Source organism: Ostrinia nubilalis, chromosome 7 (genome assembly GCF_963855985.1).
Source record: "Ostrinia nubilalis chromosome 7, ilOstNubi1.1, whole genome shotgun sequence".
NCBI classification, from domain to species: domain Eukaryota; kingdom Metazoa; phylum Arthropoda; class Insecta; order Lepidoptera; family Crambidae; genus Ostrinia; species Ostrinia nubilalis.
This window is the reverse complement of record NC_087094.1, coordinates 13191087-13212819: the sequence shown is the minus strand read 5'-3', so window position 1 is coordinate 13212819 and position 21733 is coordinate 13191087. Positions and strand designations below refer to the sequence as shown.

Below are 21733 nucleotides of genomic sequence, written 5' to 3'. Positions count from 1 at the left end.
TATTTGAATGTCATTTCTAATCCGTATTCGAGAATTTGCGTACAGGTATTGCGGATTCTTTAATGATTGTCGCTGGCGTTCTACAATATTTTTCTGCCGAATTTGAAGTGTTATTTTTAAAGTATCTAAAATGTATATTCGACGAAGTATAAAATATTATTATTATGTCACAGTGGCAGAAAATTTATTTGAGTATGTATTTAGCACTCATTGGCAAGTGTATCTTGAATAGCCCGATGAACGACTTATAGATGCAATGTATCTTTTAGAAGAAAACGAGAATGAAAGAGATCAGTGAATCGTATTTTCGGTAAATCGAATACTTGTCTAGTGAACTTACATGTAGAGAGTATGTATGATGTTCTTAAAGCCATAATTAAGCTGCTCGTTAAGGACAACGCGTTGTGTATCAGTCTGTTGCTATAATACCAACTTGTACCACGCTATATTACAATTATGCTACTCCGCAGTCATGGCACATAACAACTTTATAGCTTGAGTAGGGACTTGTGCTGTGCTGATGTATGTAATTGGATATTGGCTTACATAGTAAAGTACGAGTTTCTGTAGCAGAGCAGAAGGATCTGCTTACAATTTTCATTCTCAAAAGACACAACTTTTGCTGTTTGCGGACTGTGTGGACAGATGAAAAGTAAATTAAATTGTAGCGAGATGGTATTGATATTGCGATGCGGGGTTGTGGGCAAACTTTCCTTTCACAATAAGTGTCGGGGACGCCAACAATTTGGGTAAGAGGGTTTATTTGGGTCGGCAATAAAATCAACATTACAATATAGAGCAGATGCCAGATATTTTTGGTACGTAAATACGAGTTAAATCCGTAATTAAAATATAAATCGCGGGCTTAAAAACATATTGCTTTCGAGCTCTCGACAGAAGCAGCTACATTTTTATGCTCAAATAAAGTCTTTTTCTGTTTTGATCATGACGTGCATATATTTTTGGTTCCTATAGCCATTATGGCTATACTTTGTTTGTGATTTCCAAAGCCGCCATTTTTTTGTACGGTTGCGGACCTAAAGGATTCAGTGTCAAATTTTTACATGATGAATCGATACATACCTAACTGATAACTTCTATCCGGTCAAAGGGATTTTTCGAGGTTAAAATATCCCTCCCAAATACTCGTAAAAAGAAATTCCTGCCTTTGTACTGGGTATTTTCCTTACTTTTTTGACACTAAAAATTTCATAACATACAGAAAAGTATATAAAAATACATACTCACTTTATAAATCCCGTAGAGCAGGAATATACTTAAAATAATCATGAACATCTGTGTTCCTATTATTGCAAAATAAGCTATCTGTACACCTGAAACAAAGAAAGAGATTTGTTAGATAATTACGCGAGGATGATACAAATATTGGATGATGTAAGATTATGCACATAAAACGAAATAGTTAGTCTACGGAATAACAAATGTAGGCCATTGCCCAACCAACATTTTGCTGATAAGATAAGAATATTTTAAGAACATGAGGGACAAAATTTGATGGTATGATTTGGTCACACGATTTTAGAGCTTTAAAGCTTAAGAAAAAGCGGTGAGATAAATTGATGACATTTTTTTTCCTGAAAATCTAAAAGATACACAATTATGGGTTTTGTATTAACTGTTATTTTACGAATGGCCTGTCCTTTTACATCATAGATTTCTATTAGTCTTTTAGGTAAAGTATAGTAAAACCGTTCGTTGTGGTCTTGCGCTACGTATCTTTATTTTCATTAAGCGTACCTGAAAAGCAATTTCGGTTGGTTCTAAAGAGTGATTAATTTAAACCCTTATTAATGGTAGTTGGCGGTACGAGTACGTTACACGTGGCCTCAGGCGGACAGACGTGTGCCTCCACTTTGGGATTACACGCGTTACACGTAAACTCTTTGATACTGGATTTCCAAATTAAAAGTTTCGGGTCTCTAATAAAAAATGGATCCCTGCTTCAAGTAAAAAAAAGTTTTAAATAATTTACGTGTGCTCAGTTATAGGTAAAAGATTTTAATACATTTTTTTTTTGCTTTTGAATTGTGTGATATGACAACAAATAAGAGTAAAAATGTCAATTTAAACAAGCGTTTAACGCCCAATTAACTGTTTGTAACAAGCTCCTGAATGTTTTATCTCTATACTTTTATTTGTGTTTTATGTTATCTTTGAAAGCTGAAATTAACACTCGCTAGCACTTTGTAGAACTAAGGTCATCACAAAGTTATTTTAAAATTTTCAGCGGATACAATTTCTATCAGCAGCCAGTGAGCTGTATGCGCATGCTAGCAATCAAAATCTCTTCAGGAATAATACCCGTTGAGGCATCGACGCAGAAAACCGAGTACAGCATAGCATCGGCACGTAATCGATTCTCGGCAGAACAAACGAATCGGGCCAAAATCGATCTCTCGCCGATTACTCGCGTATTTTGCTTTCCGCAATTGCGCTAGACTCAAGTAAACTATACGCGCGTTTTTTAATTGAGTTCGATTAACAGTAAGTTGTACAAGACTACATTTTCGTGTTGCTTTTGTTCATAGATTTTATTTGTTTTAAACGTTATTTTGTACTGTCCCTGTATATTTCTTTTTTGTTCTTGTTCTGTGTGTGGTGTACAAGTGTTTTTATTATTATTGTTTTAAGTAATGTATGGTTTCTTAATTGGATTGCATTCCCAAGTGTAGAATAAGGTGCAGGCTAAAAAACAACGTTCAAAAATCGATCCCACCTCAGTCATAACGTAGAGATTTCTCTAAAATCTATATCTCCAACTAGTTTAAAGCTTCTTTCTAGAATACGGACTAATACGGATACGGAAAAATATTCTCTCTCGTTTGAACATTGAAGAAAGAGAATTAAAAAATACATTTCACACATTATCGAAAACGGTTTTGCTTTGGATCAGAAGAAGCCGTGGAATAAGTACCTAGTCTCCGGGGAAATCTGTCAGATTTAATGGGTCTATCTTGAAACAGTCGTAAAGATGGTATGGCTTTGCGGCTGAAATTTTTAAGCCCCTTTATAGTGATTTAGTTTATGAGTTATGCCCACACGTTTGATTCATACGCATGATTTGAGTACATGAGTAAAGAAACGGAATTTGAGGTAATATCATTATTTGACTTTGAAAATGACAGGAGTGCATGGACTTTACCTGACTAGCTAGACATATGAATAGTGTAATTGGTACTACCGTTCTATTAATAAATAAAATAAATAAATATTACATATTGTAACTGCAGGTTTTCCATGTGATAAATAAGAGGCTGACAATGGTGACTGACTTTTTTCGCCAATTCTTTTCAGCACTAGTCGATATTTTGTCTGGTGATAGGGCAAGCCATATTGGGAAAAAGGTCTACTAATAATGAATTTAAATTTTGAATCATTACAGTACATCACGCTAAATACTGTGGCATCTTTGCAACAAAAATCTATAGAATAATCTGACGTTCTATGTACTCTCTCACCTGTACTTGACTTTGGTAATTATAATAATTTCGAACGGCTGGGAGGAGGTGGAACACACCACAACAATATGAATCGATACCTTATTAACTATTCCATGTAACACGTGTATGGTGACAAGTCTACTTTCCCGAGAAGTACAAAACTTAATAACAAACTATTATGAATAGGCATTTACTGGGAAGGTATGTGTCAGTCCTTTTATCACACAGTTCCTCCGTGGTAGAGGATTCCGGGTGAAGCTCGCTTCCACCTTCGGCCTGATCATCACTTACCATCAGGTGAGATACAGGCCAATAGCTTCTTCGTTGTGGATAAAAAAAACCACATTTGCATCGATATTATTGAGCTTTCACTAATTTGATTTGATGAAGTTAAAAAAATATTTCACTTACATTAATCAAAAAAGATTTTCTACTCGCATGTTAAAATTATTCTTCGTTAAATTTTTTGAATGAAGAAATGGAATGGTATTGTACGACTGTACGTGCTCAATTAATACAAAGGAAAATTCTGATGCCGGTCTCGTCGGTAATGAGAATTCTTCAACTCGGCCCGCGATGTGTGCGGTTACACAATTTATACAGGGTGTTTTTTATACTTGATCAAACCAAAGGGGATTCTACTGCTCATATCCTTTTCCTGCAGGACCAATCAAAGTCTCAAAAAATTTACTTCCCCATACTAAATGACTGATTGCTGATGATAATTTGTATGGAAAGATATTTTTTAACCCTTCAATTATTACCAGCGAATCGAGACACAATAGAAATCATTTGTTACCGCGGTCTCATGCGACCACTTAAGGGTTCCACGAGTTAAATATTGAAACTTCTGTTTTTTGGGAAAAACTGTTGCAATCGAGCAGTAGAATCAACCCTTTTGTTTGATCAAGTGTAAAAATAGCACACTGTATGTTAAATTTCCATTTCGTTTTAATGAAACGTACACAGAACTGTCATGAATGAGAATGCCAACGGATCTTTCCCGGTATTAAATGTTAGCGTTTAGAAATCAAGTGTGACATGTTTTAAGTAAATAGCTTCTATTTACGCGATACACGTGATTCTTGGAACATGTTTAGCTTTCGTAATGAGATACGTAGACAATGTTGTGTTAATGGAGAAATCAAGTCGTGTGGGGATGACGGCACAAGAAGTTTAGTTGTTGCAATTCACGAAGGCGAGTGAGCTTTACATGTGTGGTGGCTCGCTACTGTTCGTTTTTCAAACGTTTTGATAGACATTACACTATCGTTATGTGCATGTACACGTACCCACACAAGTAAAGCTCACTCGCCTTCGTGAGTTGCAAGAACTATAAATCACTGTAGCGCTCTAAGCGTGTCGCAGCAAGTAGGACATAAATGTATGTATAGTGATGCGTTGTCTACTGCACAAATAAACATACTTTTCTCTAAGGTAAAGTAGTTACCCATCAGGAAAGTTATTCAATTTCTGTAGCCGTTTCCTCCTGTTACAAGGTAAACGGTTGAAGATGGGCGCCAAAGTAACAATTTGTCTTGTGTTTTTTATGTAAGTAGTACCTAGTAAATTCATGTGTTTGATGAACTGTCACGCGAGAATTTCTTGACTAGCTTTGCTACTTTGTAAATGACAAAACTCATGTTATTATAAGTACCTATCATCTTTGTCGACTTCATAATAGAATAATCATAAAAAAAACTATAGAAATCGAAATGAAACTTACTTGTTGTGGTGCGGTGTTTAGGTACACACTTAGGCTGAGTTGCACCACCTAACTTTAACGGTAACTATGACGATAACCGGTGCTTTTTGTATGGAGTTTGACAGATTTTTAACGTTTGTCAAAGTTAAAGTAAGATGGTGCAACCCAGCCTTAGACTTTCAGTCGTAGGCAAAAAGTTTCTGCCAAATAAATACAATATTTTTCCATTTTATCCCACGCCTCACCCGTCAGCCCTTTATTTTGCAGCTCATCTTTTAGTTATTTAGTTTTTCCAGTCTATTAACGGTCTCCCCTTTAGAAATACTTTAGCCTCAGCTTTTTCAATAGTTAGACAACTTATCGTTAGAGTTTCAGTGATCGTGTTACAGCAGATCAAGTGTCTAGGGGACTGTATAATAGTTAATACCTACCTAGGTATTTGAAATAAAAGTAAGCAGACAGCAATATAAAAGATAAAAACTGGCCAAGCGTGAATATGACTCGCACATAAAAGTTTCTGTATCAACATATAAGACTATATTATTTTGTACAACCGAAAGCTCGTTTCTTGTAAAACTTCCCATAATCTTAATTAATGTTTTAAAATTGAAATTTTGTAAGAAGAAACAACTTTCTACCGATTATGTGACACAGTCGCGGAGGCATATTATCCCTTTGTTTGGCACCTTTTGGGTACGGAATTTTATGAGTTTTTTAGAATAGTGACAGCACAAAAAACTATCACAGAACGCATCTCTTCAATTAGAACTTTATATCTTTCCTAGGATCTTTTCTACTATTCAAAAAGCCTTAAAATTTGTCACTGGATATTCGGCTGATAGTGCCGACTGTTCAAATCATATTCTCAGTAACAGAACAGAAGCATTATATCCTAATTCCCTTTTATCGTAGCCTCTGAAGCATTATCAATAAATAGGCTTTATTTTCTATTTCTCTTCGAGTGGGAGCTATCAGCTGAACTCATATGCCATTCAAATTGAGTTACTCATTCAGTTGGGGAGACAGGAGCTTAGCAGGTAGATTAGATGTGTACCTCGTTCTCGTTAAACTCGAACGTTTAGCTCTTTATATTATCAGGCGCAGGAGGATTACTGCAGGGAGTAGGCCTAGGGCTGGCAAAGCTGTGAATTATGAAATCAAAACATTTCGTGACTAACGCCCCTATTCGCAAACGATGCTTGCTTTAAGTGACGCAGCAAATCGAACGCTCAGCGTTGAATAGAGCTCTGTGATTGGTTCGTGTGTCACCCTGTGCGTCCACGCGCACTGTGAGACCTCATAGTAATGTTTGTGAATACGGGCTTTAAAGTTATAAGTGCCCGTTATCTCCCACTTAGAGAAAATATAATTCAATCTAGTTTAATAAGATTGTGTCTGATTATAGCCTCATATATTTTGTGGTTAATTTTAATAAACACCGGAAAATAGACCTATTTGCACGCGCTGTAGTAAAAACAACATAGACTGCAAACTTGTAACTCTAGTGCCGTTATTAAGAGCAACACAGTGAAACATGAATAGCATCGAACTTAAACGGCCCTTTTTGCAGCAATTCAATCTCGATGCAGCATCGATACAGGCGCAAATTGCCATAATCGTGACTAAAAGCAGCGATAAAATCGTCCTGTAGTGGTGCGCCCGCCAAACGCGAGTTTATATCCCTGAAAAAAACTGTATCAGTGCCAAATTCAATATCATTACTGAAATGTAACCATACGTAATGATAACAACTTTTTGTCTTATTTACAGAGTACCTGCTACTTACTTCATGTGACCCTTTAGCACAGGCTAATAAAGACCTTTTTGTAAAAAAAAGGTGTAATAAAATGGGGACGGAAAGCGCACTTACAAATGTCCATTTCGACAACCCTGAAGAAAGGAATAGCGGGTGTTAAGGGAAGAGGCGTCGCTCACTGACTGATTGTTTCACTCACATGTCCACTGTATTTTATTGTGCGCAATTTAAAACGCCCCTCGCTTACCCTCTTAAGAGGGCTTACCGTGTAATGGAGGTGGAATGAAGGGATCTTCTAAATTTGTAAATCGTCATTCTTTGCTCATCAATAATTCAGTGGGATCATTAGCGATTCAATTATCATTCGTAAGTGATAAAGCTGCATTAGACTGTGAGGTTGCACTGGCAAAGTGCGAAATCTCAAGAAATCCAATGAACGTGTAATGTAATCCTCTATTTGCTTTCATTTTTTGTTAATTTGTTTTGATTAATGAAATAGTATCATTAAATATTGATTAAAGATGACATTACATGGTTATTAATTTAGTGTAAGTTTTGGCATAAACATACACGACATGCAACGACGTGCAAGATGCAATTACATGTTTTTTAAATTAGGATGTTTGTAAGCTGATATTGCTATACAAGACTATATTCTAACTGATTGAAAGCGTCAGGCTATTTCCTATCACGGAGACAGCTGTACACAATCTACATAGTAAGGTAGTACCTACTTCAGGTACACAGCTTAGCTTAACCTCAATTAAAAATCAGTTTAAACTTTATCTGACATTATTTTGAATCACATCATTACATTTTCGTAGTTCAACAGATTGCAATAATTGTAGCCATTTAAACTCCCAGGTTTAAATCCAGTCGTAACACTCACACTAAAATGTTTCACTAAACTATTTTACGTCAGTTCAAAATAACTGGCTCACTAAAAGTAAGAGTGTTATTAACAAGTTCAGAACACGAACCATTTTCACAAATGGATGAAATATGTATGAGCACTGAAAATATTATTACCTACAGGTAGATAATAACGGATCACGTGCCACTTATCAGGTAGATTGTATGATAAAACAACATGGATAACATTTTTGCTAAACAACTTTATTAGAACTTTTGAGACTTTTTACTCAAAAACAATTCGCAAAATATTTTATGTACGCTGAGCGTGACATTTTTCGACTGGAAAGTTTTTACTATTAAAAGATTTTTTGCGTAAAGATTCTGAGCTGAAACAAAACACATTATTTTACAGAGTTTTATTGCCTACTAGTACCACTAAGGGCCTTTGTGATATGAATAAAAATGCTGATGGTTTATACAATGAATTCAGCACTGAAATGCTGAATTGTATAAACTTTTCATAATTAGTTCGAGCTCCAGCTATTCGATAGATTGACGGGAAAAACTGATATATTAAACAAACTAAGGCTGGGTTGCACCATCTTACTTTAACGCCTAAAATCTGTCAAACTCCATACAAAAAAAACACCGGTTATCGTTATAGTTACGGTCAAAGATCGGTGGTGCAACTCAGCCTAAGCCTTTATGTATCATCTATTCATGTCGAATGAACTGTGTAACACCATACTCGTAAATTACTAACATATTAATGTGCATTTTAACAATCAAATTCGATTTCTAAAACTTGATTACTCAGCCAAAAAATTTATTTATCCATATGGTGAACTTAAATGATTTTTTTACCACTTTCTAGTGAAGAATTAAGCTACCTACCCAATTTTTTTCAGATTTTTGGGATGGCTAGATATTTCTATTTTCATTGTTTTTTGTACATCTCTCGTAAGTAGCACGCCACACATAAGTGCTAATTGGTGTTCAGTTTCATTTCGAATGATCGAAGAATTTTTATTTTGCTGCCCCGACAGTTCTCACTGCAGAATAAAAGAACCTCAATCAGAATTTTGGACATAGTCTTTCAATTAGTACCTACAGTTAAGCAAAAAGTGTATTTAGCTGGGCGGTTTTAAAATTAATACTTATCCCTAATTATCATTAATACTTAGTACGCCCATTGCTCTACAATTTTGGACTGTGATTTTGAAGAAAACATGACTGTATAACAATTGGATAAAAACTATAAAAAATTAATTCCACTCCACAAACTAAAGTACCGACGACTCTATGTGCGTAGTACATAGATCAAAGAGCCGTTAATTCCCACTTGCTGAATTTTTTCACCTTTCAGCATTTTAGTTCCTCCACTTCCAGATGTTAAATGAACTAGTTCAACTAATGCCCCCCTCGGGAGAGCTCGTATCTGCCCACTCGGAGGGAAGTTGGAGCTGATGTTTGCCAAGAGTCCTAATGGACATCGGTTTATCGAACACACCCGTCGCTAGGTAGTACCTACGAGTACTATTAGAGCGTTTGTAGGTACGCTGGTTCCTCGCGTACTTTTTGTTTTCAGGTGGATTGAATGTAAATGGGATCGAGTTGTTTCGAGATGCTGTGCTGGAATGAGAGGCAACTAATTGGATAATAAGCAATTAGAGACGTAAAATTCTTAAGGTCTGTTTCACGGTACAATCCACTTACACATACTTTTGATGCAAATCTGGCATACACCTGGGATAATATCATTGCATTTTTAGTGCATATCGCGCTCATAAAGGTAGCATGAAGGCGCTGGATGCAGGCCGCTACCAACTGGTCAGGAAGTCATTGGGAGAGGCCTAAGTAAATCAGTCCTATATGGCTGAAATGATGAAGATGACCGCTCTAATATCGAATCCGTACAAACGACAGCACATCAAGCTACAAGGTCGTTGCATTTTTACAGTCATAATAGAGGCTAGGTACTTTGCAAGGAATTTTTAGTCTTGTGTTGTCGACTGTACTATTTTGCTGTTGTAACTACAACATATTTCGCAAGCACTCAAGACGTTTCAAACCAGTCCTCAAGGACGCGGAGCTGAGAGGAACTCCAAGCAAATATTTGAAGGGAGTCCAATTGGATATCGGTTTATTGAGTACGCCCCAGGACTTACTTTTAGTGCGTTTGGTGCGAAATTGAACACTTTATTCTGCGGTACATGTTGAGTTCTATAATTTCTATCCTACCTAGTTATTACATGCAGCTAATAATACAGTAATCACTTTGCATAAAAAGAAAAATATAGGTACTTATTCCTTAAATGCCACTTTCAGGGTTAGTTTGAAAACGATGATTGTTCATCCCTATTACGTCCCTGCTTCATAAATGTACCTCATATAAAATGTAACTTTTTGATTATTTCATTTCATTATCATATTTATCTTAAACTTTCCTAAACTATAAAATTGGTATTCAATTGTGTCTTGCTTACAGACTGATAAACTTTTCTAAGACCAAGCTAAAACCCTTTCAGACGAAATCATCCTTTATGGTTAAGCATGGAAGACGTCCCTCTCAGACGGTTTAATAAAGCGCATTGTGGAGTTGAACTGCAATGCACTTCATGTGGGGAGATCTTAATAGGTATGCCTGCATTTCAATTTAAACGGGAAAATAAAGAATTCCCAAGAGCACTGCTGTGACGTCAACGTGGGTGTAATATGCATTTTAGGTGCAGAGGACAGCACATACATTATAATGAATGTTTTTGTTGCAAAATAGCCACTATTACAGTGACCTAATGTGCCATAGTGTTTGACTTGATGTGCCGTTGTACTACATTATATTTCACAGTATACAGGAACAGAGTAATTTAAAGAAATAATATTTTGATTATTGAACCAAGCATTTAGCATAAATAAATAAAATAAATAAATAAATCTTTGGACAATTTCACACAGCGCCAGCTAGCCCCAAAGTAAGCATGAATAAATAGATTAAGTTTCAGTAATATATTTTTTTGTAAAGTAAAGGTTTCACCAGAAAATGAGAGATGTTTTTATAATACACGTTTCAACCAAGGTTAGCCAGAAAAAAAAGTATTTTTTCCTGACTGAACTATCATGTATTAATTGAGTACAATTTGAAAATCTATGCCTGAGCAATAACTACATATAATATAGTATTGCTAAATTGAATACTGCAATATTCATTAAACGATGACGTCACTGGCGCAGGTGCACCGTACATTACCGCGAGCACATGCTGTTATACAACTCCGGAACCGGAAAGGGGTGATAGATTCACGTTGCCTTAATATGTGTAGCTGAATTCTGCTGCGCTGCTATTTCATCTTCGCAACTACAGTTTCTAACGGAACAATAATACTGGGTGTAGGTTTTACACCTGTAGACAAGCTTTGTTAATGAGCTCAGTATTACACCCAGTATGTTATTGTTATGAACAAACATTTTTTCTTTCTTTTATAATAATGTAATCGTTCAGATGTAGCTGCATCAAATAAATGAAATAATGAACAGGAAAATTATGTTTATCAGAGTGTAATTGTAGGTAATTAATGCTCTTTGTAAAAAAAGCTCACAAAATTTTAGGTATCGCTATTAACTCCTACAATATACGGTGTGCTTTAAAAATGGTTAAATTAGTATTTTCATTCATAAAAATATGTATTTATGCAAATTAAATGAGCAGAAATATTAATTAATGACCCCGCCACTAATTGACACCGTTAAGCCGTTCACTGCTGCCATCTCATCTACACTGAGCATTCTTTGAATGACATTTCTGTGGTGGTTCACTAATTTATAAATCAAATTACACGGTAGGTAATATCTGAATATGAAATGTTTTTAACTAATTTTAATGATCTTTTACAGGTTTTATATAGGGTCACAGTAATTTACAATAGACGTTGCGTCGTGAATTTTGACGTATAATTATGAAAATTAACTACAACACACATCGTTCCGACTTCTGCGCAAGCACCGTTGATGATGTTATCTGTTAGTGTTGTATGTAAATAGAAAATTATAGAGTAATGTTTAAAAGAAAACCTGTACTGTGCTCAGCTATTAAATTGGTTCTCAGGAATAACTTACTAAAGTTTTAATATTTTAAAACACAACAACTGAGAACGAAATCAATAAATGAACTGTTATAAATGCAAAGTCTCCCAAGTACACTAAATAACGACGGGACGGGGCAATATCGTGAATAATGTTGAGCGTAAGTTACGGAACCCCGGCTGCACTTCTGGGAGTTTGCTTAGAGGGGATCTAATAAACTGACAATATTTCGACGAAGTCAAGTTTTCAGGTGTGCTGTTGGCCAAAAGGGAATATGCAAGGTTTTTTTATTTCTCGCATTTCAGTAGCCTTGGCATTAATTATCAAATCAATCAGTGCTTTTCTTTAACAAAAATTGTAAAGATGTTAGAGATCTCATGACGTCATTGGTCGTGTTAGAACGACACGCAGAGTCCCATACAAGTTACTATGGGCGGGTGACATTTGACGTCAGGCTCAGCTATTTCCATGATTTAACTAGTGTTTATTTATACATAATTTGATTAACTTGTAAAATCGATGCATATTCTCTATTGGAAAAGTTCGTGTTTTTATGACAGAGAGTGTAAACTTGACGTCTACAGGTTTAAAATGGTGCAGTATTAAAAAAAAATATTATGATGATCTTTTAAAAGCATTTTAGCAATCTCTTATTCCTACCTACTCCCGATTCGGCCAACAAATGATCCTGTTTAGAATAAAATATGCTACAATGTTGCTTAACTGCCAGAGTTGTAGAAAGTTGTAGTTGGCATACATTTATGTAACAGTGTAGGTCGGTTTAATGTTCTCATCTTAGCTACAACGGGTTGCCTACGTTTTACCTACTTATTTTAATGTTTTGATATTTGGTTTAAGTGTTCTTGTATTGTGGTTTTAAATGTCAGTGGCTTAAAAAATTTGTAACTTTATAACGCCGACTGCAAATCATTTTTACCACGCACCTACAAAGTTGCGGGCGCAGAATTTACTTAGATAATTTACATTTGGTATCTTTCCCTAGCAAAATAATTAATCCGTGATCATGACTCTTGCAACAGTGCCGAAATATCGGAGGCTTGTAAATAAAGGACATGGTAGCAATCCCGTGGATAACTATTTAATGACAACAGTTACAAAAATATCGCCTCCAAGGATTATCGGAGTATAACCCGCAAACAAACTCGCAAGCCACCGTCTCATAAATACTTTACGAGCCGGACCACACGCGTCGTGAAATTCAAAACAGTTTCCGCAGGGTCTGAATAAATAAGGCTTTATTTATCTCGGGAGCGCGAATCGGGTAGTGTCGCGACGTTGATGTATGGTCCTGAGCTTGTTTTTGAATAGTTTTTCCAACGATATGCGCAGTTTTGAATTGTATTTTGATTGAATCGGTACTGTTTTGTTTCACAGCCCTAATTTCGGATTTATATTTGTCTGACGTATTGTGACGTGACGCATCAGAAAGCAATCGGTTTCATACACTAGTGTTGTGTCGTGTCGTGATGGCTTTTGACGTATCGCATAATTATGTGGAACCGATTCCGTTCTGATGTGTCACGAACTCACGACACGTTACAACACGTCAGATAAATACTCGTAATCTATATACAGTGTGAGCCACGTTAAAGTGTACATATGAAATTAGGTGAAACTAGACCTATTTTTATCGACAAAAAAGAGGTCAAAAATTTTTTGAGATTTTTTTTTAATTTTTTATAGAATTTTTTTTCTTCCAATTACTTATTGTAAAGAAAACGTAATAACTCTTAAACGAAGCGGTATATCCTGATAAAATAAAAACAGTAATAATGCTAAATAACAATCAATACTAAAAAAATACATAAAATACACAAAAAAAGGCCAACAAATAATAAAAAATGATATTTTTTGAAAAAAATCTGCTTAAAAATTCGTGTTTTTTTGGTTATTTGATAAATTTCTCCAAAAAATGCCCCTATAACTGGTGGTTTTTATTACTTTGTATTATTCTCTATCGTATTACCTTCGTAAAACCAAAAATCGCATGTCTTTATCCCTATCACAACGTTTGCAATGATTGTTTGAACTAAGTCTCTCCGGGCGCGCCATTCAACGCTTCGTTAACAACGAAACTGAATATGGCTCTAGATTTGTAATTTTGATAAAGACAAGTTAGATTGCAAATAAAAATAAAAGATTTCGAAGTAAAATAAGCATTTTAGTTAAAATTAAAATTGTCTCTACCTGTAGCGGAGAATAATGTTGTGGCAGGCCTTTGTTCAAAAGATCATAGCAAATGTTGTGATAGGGATAGAGACATGCGATTTTTGGTTTTACAAAGATAATACGATAGAGAATAATACAAAGTAATAAAAACCACCTGTTATAGGGGCATTTTTTTGAGAAATTTATCAAATAACAAAAAAAATACGAATTTTTAAGCAGATTTTTTTCAAAAAGTCTCATTTTTTATTATTTGTTGGCATTTTCTGGGTATTTTTTGTATTTTTTCAGTATTGCCTGTTATTTAGCATTATTATTGTTTTTATTTTATCAGGATATACCGCTTAGTTTAAAAGTTATTACGTTTTCTTTACAATAAGTAATTGGAAGAAAAAAAATTCTATAAAAAAATTAAAAAAAAATCTCAAAAAATTTTTGACCTCTTTTTTGTCGATAAAAATAGGTCTAGTTTTACCTATTTTCATATGTACACTTTAACGTGACTCACACTGTATATAAAAATGAAACCCGTTTTCCGTTGTCACGACATAACATGAAAACGGCTTGACCGATTTGGCTGATTTTTTTTTTGTAGTTTTCTAATACTCTGTACAAGGTTTTTACGGAAAAAAATATAAAGAAAATCTCTACGCTAAGGCGGTACGAAGTTCGCCGGGTCAGCTAGTTATAAATAAAAATTCCGCCTAATTAGTATTAGGTGGAATTTTTATACGACCATATCCCTCTAAGCGAAACTGGAATGAGCAACAGATAGATGCGAGAATACGGAAACGACTAAGGAGCAGGCCCGCTTGGACTCAGTTGAATATTAAGATTGATTGACTTGAATAACGTAACTGTTACTCAAATAATGACGTAATATAAGGGTGACTAAACGATTGAAGATGCTAATTAATAGTGCAAAGATAAGCCTTAAAATGTTCAGCTCCATTACGTAAATAGACAAATTAGTGAGACCATATTAGTCCCTGTAAGGCACAGCAATTAGGAGAAGGCACTTAGTTTGTATTTTAATTACGTTATTGTTGAACAAGCTTAGATATATCCAATAAACTTAAAGTTTATTAATATTTACTAACTTCTTGTCAACAGCCATATCGTCAATAGCTTCATCGTCTGTTACTAGGATTTTATATTATCTTCACCCAAAACACAAATCGCTGTTTGTAATCATGATCCATTAACTTTTAACGGAGGGGCCAGAGGAGGAAAACAAGTGGACGTAGCTACCTATAGGTATAGTAGGTACCTATCTTAAGCCGTGCCTTACAGACAGAATTAATGGAGTGGTTTGCCCTTGCCTTCTCCATTTCACGCGCCAATCAATCATTAACAACGGTCCAGGTTACTTAATGTTTTTCTCCGGTGTTATCTGTGCAAAGCGAAGAAACCACCCGTTCTTTTGGGATTCTATGAATCCTTTATGATTGTACGTTAGGGTATTTGTTACTTAATTACACATCAAAGGGATTTTAGAGGTCTTTGGAGCTAGTGCTTGAACGTAGACTCTGTCTCAGGGAATAAACACCTCCTGTGGAGTAAACAGAGCGGTAAGTTCCCTGCTTAATGATTATAGCAGCTATGCTATACTAATATCTAATCCTATGACGGATTTACAGTAAACTTTAGTGAATTAGTTATTAGAACTTTGCAAGTGCAAGTAAATATTAGGTAGGTTACCTATAGGTAAAAAGACACAACCGATTACCTAAATCTTAAATTACCTCAATAACCGATTTCTCTTTGACCAATCACTCTCTCTAGGTAAACTCTTTAAACTCTACCAAGTACATGCCACATAACTTAAGATCCTTTAACTTTATGATGGTGGAATAACAACTGCACAATATTATTTTATTATTATAATTATTAATTGTAATCTATGACTGTGTGTTGAAATAAATGACTTATTATTATTATTAATATTTGATTTTAATATTCATTGCTACTAACTTCCGTGAGAAAATACCTACATTTTGTATGTAAAATAGTGGCCGTTAGTTCTAATATTCGTGTGGTAACTATCGGATCACCTCTACGAGTAATAATGCTATACGATATACTTGTACCTCATTCGTAGTTTGATGTTGTTTGAACCCTCAGTAATGAGGTCGAGGGTGAATTTCACGTAACCACAATTTATTTTGCGCGATCTTAGCCAAGGTTACATAGGGTGTAAGGGCCAGGTGGAACAAAATTTAAACATTGAACTCAACGGAAATCACTGTCTCGAACTCAGTGTATTTTTACATTAAATAACGTTTTTTTTTTAATTATTTTTCACTCTTTAATCTGTGAATACTAGTGACGTCGATGTGACAGAGTGATTTGCAGGGATTTTAATAACAAATTATTTCAACGTGGTCATAAATAGGGGTCTATTCTCATTGACTTAATCTGATAAACTTTAACCAAGAAGTAAATTCCGTAAAAAAATCTACTTGCCAATCCAGAATCTCAAAGGTCTGACTTCAGTAGAGCATGTTTCTTAAATCACCGTCTGAATTCAATAAGGTTAATGTTCCTTACAACCTGTGTAGTCGGATAAGTCGGAAAATTGTCTTTGTCATGGATTTACGTATCAAGTTACATAACGTTACCTGCGTTTGACTAACGAGTACACGCCAAGGTTTGCGGTTGACATCTAATAACTTGTAACGACATCTTGCCTGGATTATTATTCTTCAATATCATAACTAAAGTGAGTATTAATATTTATGAAGTTCGCTACACTAAACTAAGATTAAAATGTACCAAGTTGGTTAATGTTCAGAATGTTATTTAGTGATAAATAATATTGCACCTTTTATAAACCGGACGGCATCATAATGATTTTTGTTTAGCCCATAGTGTAATAAATTGTTGTTTTTAATTTATTCTTTGGATGTATCACATATTGCGTGAAATCTTTACATTGCATGAGTACACAAAAATAGGTAGTAATGTACTTGTAATTACTTTTAATTACTTATAAGTAATTCTCTCTCTTTCTATCGATGTAAAGTAGTATAGTAAGTTTGAAGATTATTATTAAAAATAATAATAAAATCAACACAGTGTACATGTTCAACCTGAAAAATAGAAATACCGACACACACACACGACACAGTTCTTCAGAACCTTTCAAGCTTTGCAGGTAGACCTTATAAGGGTGAAAGGTTGAATACCGTTATAATATAGCGTTAAAATACCGCCGCCAGCTTTTCGCACAGGTGACGGAAATTACTGCCATCCGTATCGTAATAAGATAGATAAATAACGGCCCGAATACAATAGATCACGTCGTGACACGCGGGTGATACGGAGTCTGGGGCGGGAGACAAATGTGGCCTATAAACGTCATTGTGAGGAACAGGTAATACTTTTTAACAAGACGCGCACATTTACTTAGTATCTTTCGGATTAAGACGATATTGACGAAATTTACCGCCATTTTTAGCACACCTGGGCCACCATACAGTTCATTGACTGATAAATGAGTAGAGCTTAAGTGAGTTACATTTAAGATTAAGCATGATTAATTAATGTTTTTTTTATTAAAGTCATTACGATGTAAGATTAAAAAGAGACGGAAGACCGCTTGGTAATTCTGTCGGTAAGTTATTAGTGCTCAGAACGCGTCATTGTTTTTCTTATTGCCACAACGCATCATGGTTGTTCTCATAAGCGGCCACAGCACGTATTTCAAGATGTGGATGTTTTACAATGAACACGATGCGTTGTGGGCTATTTCTTCGTTCATGGGCGTTTTCGGGCTGTAAGCGTAATTTCCATACTTAGTTTTCATGCTCTAGGTACCGGTTTGAGTGGGACACTAGTTCAATTTTCTCTTCACTGGATTGTGGTGGTGACCCATATTTTATATTTAGGTAATCTGGCTTGTAGTACACAGGAATATAAGTATTATATTAGGAAGGAGAAGGAACACGTGACTTATACAACCAATCAGAGCGCACATGGCATTTATGTTATTGTTTACTTATTATTTTACGCGTGAGTTTGGTAAGTTTATCAATTTGCGAAAATGTGGGCGTAAAAATATAATACAATTTATCTAGCGTTTTCTCCTACGAAAGTTTATGAATTTCCTAGGAAATTAATAAATTTGCGGTTCTTGTTATTTTCCGGTGACATCTACACTACACTGCAAATTAAACATAAATCGGTGCAACACAATAATATGTACATCGTGTCATGTTGTATTTTCACTCAAGCACGGCAGGCAGGAAAATTGCAGCTTTTCCTGTACGAAAGGTGACTTATTTCACTGCAGCGAGTTTCGGAAGCTGTTTTGAATTTAAGATGGGTGGCCGGCTTCTCGTCCTCTTTTATAAAATAACGTTCGTGGTGGGTTTTGACTCTTAAGTAGAATTTCTAGCTGCTAGAACGTACAATTGGTGTCTGCTCTTAAAACGGTATTCCTGTTCTCGCACAAAAACAAAACAAAAATCTATTGAGAATGTTCAATAAAATGTTACTCTGAAAATTTTAACTTTGAAGTAGGTATCTTTATGTTGTTTCGAGACATTTTTTGATGGATCTATGGTTCCGTAATTTGTTCTTGAACTCCGTGAAAACAGATGAGCAAGATCTTTATTGAGTTGAAATGTATAAATAAATACTCTTCGTAATGAACTCGTTACAAAAGAATGGACTTTTCATGCGAATCATTACTTGGTAATTGCCTGTTCCGGGTACCTTTTGGGGGCGTTTTTATCTTACAAATTGTTTTTTTTTTGTGTCCGTGAAATGGAGCGATTATAGCCCAAGTAATAGTGCAGCCAGAACATCTGAGAAAGAAAAAGATGATAACTTTTTTTCAGATCATAATTTTATTATATTATAATGAATACCCACATGCGGGTGAATGTATCAAGCACTGAAATGTCAATGTAAGTAATTATTCATTCAGATCTGATAAAATAATTTTCCACACAGAGAAAAAATTAACTTAGGCTGAGTTGCTCCAGCTCACTTTCACCGTAACTTTAGCAATAACCGGTGTTTTTAGTATGGAGTTTGACAGATTATTGATGTTTGTCGAAGTTAAAGATGGTGCAACCCAGCCTTAGTAGTTAGGTAACTTGTTTCTTTATTTACTAAAATGCAAAATTACTCAGTTCCTCCTACTACGCACATAGGTCCCTACTAGAAACTACACATGTGTCTGCTAACAAAGTTTATAAAAGCTTTTATTTTGAAAAAGAAAATGACGTTTATTATGACTTGTGCTTTCCGTTCTAATTGAGATATGTAACATATTTTGCTGCCTCGCTTGGTAGCATAATAAATTTTGGCCTTTTGAATTTTTTTCATAAGCGGTTCTACAATTACGTCCTTTAGCATCCCGTTCAAAATATGTGTATGAAACAATACTTTGGAAATTGTTGTAAGAGGCTTTTGTTGAAAAACCCGGCCGTATACAGCTTGGAGGATTCTTCATGGCAAGTTTTTATATTCGTGTTTTGTCATTAGTATTAATAACGTTGTCGTGTCTGTTTTTCGGTCTAAATAACAGCTTTTTTCTTTACGAAAGACAAAAACTAAACTGCGAGGTAAAAATTAAACCCATGAAATTGTGATCCATCCGGGACACATCGAAATTCACATGGGTGAAGCCGTGCGTTGAAGCTAGTTGGAAATATAAAGGGAACGTTCTGCGTACCACGTAACATTGAATTATGTTAGACGTAATTTTAAGCAAAGAAAAACACGTGACATTCGAGGAAGCTCCAACTCCCTAATTGCATATCTCATTTGCTTCAACCGGCGGCTCTTTTCAGCGGGCAACAATGGCGCTTACATTTTTATAACGCCAGCCTCCAATTATTGCGGATTGCGTGTGATGGATGGCAGCAAAGAACTAAATTTGCCGGCTGCGAAAAATGTTGCGGCACTTCAATTAGAAGCGAATTTGATTTACGCCACTTTTGTTTGGAAATGTAGGAAAATTCTCATTCACTGTTGAACGGAGCGGCCATTTATCAAACTTTTAAATCAACAAGTCTAATTGATAAATGTAAGTCTACTAGGGATTGAAGTAAAATGTGGTAAGTGTCAGTCTTAATATTTTCTGAATAATAGGTAGGTATCTGATTTATTAAAAATGATATTAGTGCGTTATGTAAATCATAAAGCAAATGCGAGGCACGCGAAGGTTTCCGTGCTATCATCGTACAAGTTTTAACCCATTGTTACAATTTATCAAAAATCTCTGCTTTCAAATAAAAATTTATTTTTATTTGAAATTCCGAACGAGTGCCGAAATACTTACTACTTGTACTTATTAGAACAATATTAGTTTAGTAGTATTATTAACATCACTGCTAGGTACTATAAAATAGTTATTCCCTTACCTATAAAAAGTTACATACCTACTTGTTAAACATTGTTTTAAAATGTCATTTCCTTAATAAACGTCACTATAAAACACTGTTCAACGAGCGTGTAAGTTTTATTAGTAAGCTGGCAGATCCTATGTAATTGTAAGCACATACCATTTTCATTGATACCAATTAATGTGCCCTGCTGTGACTTCGGCACCAATTAAGTTTCGTTAGATCCCCTAAAGTTCCGAAACACTCGGGTTGCATAAGTAAGCAGCTTACTTGGTGGAGAAGCAAAAGTTTGTCTTTCTACCAACGAAAACTCCCGATTTGGCGACGCATCGAACTCATGCGGGAAATAATTTGGGGAGTTTGGCAACACTAATAGGGGTGCCGAATTGAGGATTCAAAACAGTACAAAACAAAAAATACTCTTACCCTTAATTTGGGTAAAAGGAAGTTACGGTTAAAACAAGATTCTTTGAGAAAATATGAGGTGATATGCGATTATCCACCATTTTGAATTATTATTATAAGAATTATTTTAGCCACAGAAGAATTCAATATCAAAAGCAGTCGGCTCTTGAAGTAAACAACACATCCAAACAAACAGTGTAAACATACTGAACGCTCATAACCCCTGTATCTTTGCATGCCCAAATAAATTTTAAAATATTGCTTAATTCTTCTACAAAATATGTAAATATTTAAAGTATGGACAACAGTAGACTATACATTTTCGTTGCAAAATATCACTTATTACAATTTCATAAGAACTCACAGTGTTTAGCTAGTCTTTACATTTTCTATAGATGTGCAACTCACCATAGTAAACATCATCCAACTCCTTAAACCTCTTTGCGTTGACGCCGATCCTCCAACTATACAACAGGACCACCAGTATTGATATATTCTGAAACAAAATATAATAATATGAATTTTCAGTACACTTATGCCCGTTTTCACCTTTAATCCCTAATTTTTAAGTGATGCCTATGGGTAGCAAATAACAGGAATTTTGTTTACATAGGGGACACTTAAAAATTAGGGATTGATGGTGAAAACGGGCATTAGTATCACAAGTCACCCACCCAAAAACAAGAATAATGTAAAATAGTAAGTTGTCCTAGTCCTCAGCCTTTTTTATTGCAAGCTACCAAATAAACACGGTGTGACTGACTGACGCCCCTATTCACAAACATTTATATGAGGTCTCACAGAGCGAGTGCATGCACAGGGTGACACACGAACCAACTGTGCGTTCAATTTGCTACTTCACTTAACCCTAGAGTGCTCGCGCTATGAGCATTTTGCCGCCCTCGGCAAAAAAATCGAGTTATTT

At 35.3% G+C, this 21733-nt stretch overlaps 1 protein-coding gene across 1 annotated transcript in view; it reads right to left on the bottom strand.

The window, feature by feature from the left end:
- LOC135073363 (uncharacterized) overlaps positions 1-21733 on the bottom strand; it is a 54664-nt gene that overhangs the window by 13079 nt on the left and 19852 nt on the right. The window contains exons 3-4 of the mRNA XM_063967515.1: positions 21217-21304; positions 1249-1334 (exon numbers count right to left, since the gene is read on the bottom strand). Of these exons, the coding sequence (XP_063823585.1) occupies positions 1249-1334; positions 21217-21304 (174 nt within the window). The remainder of the gene's footprint in view (positions 1-1248; positions 1335-21216; positions 21305-21733) is intronic.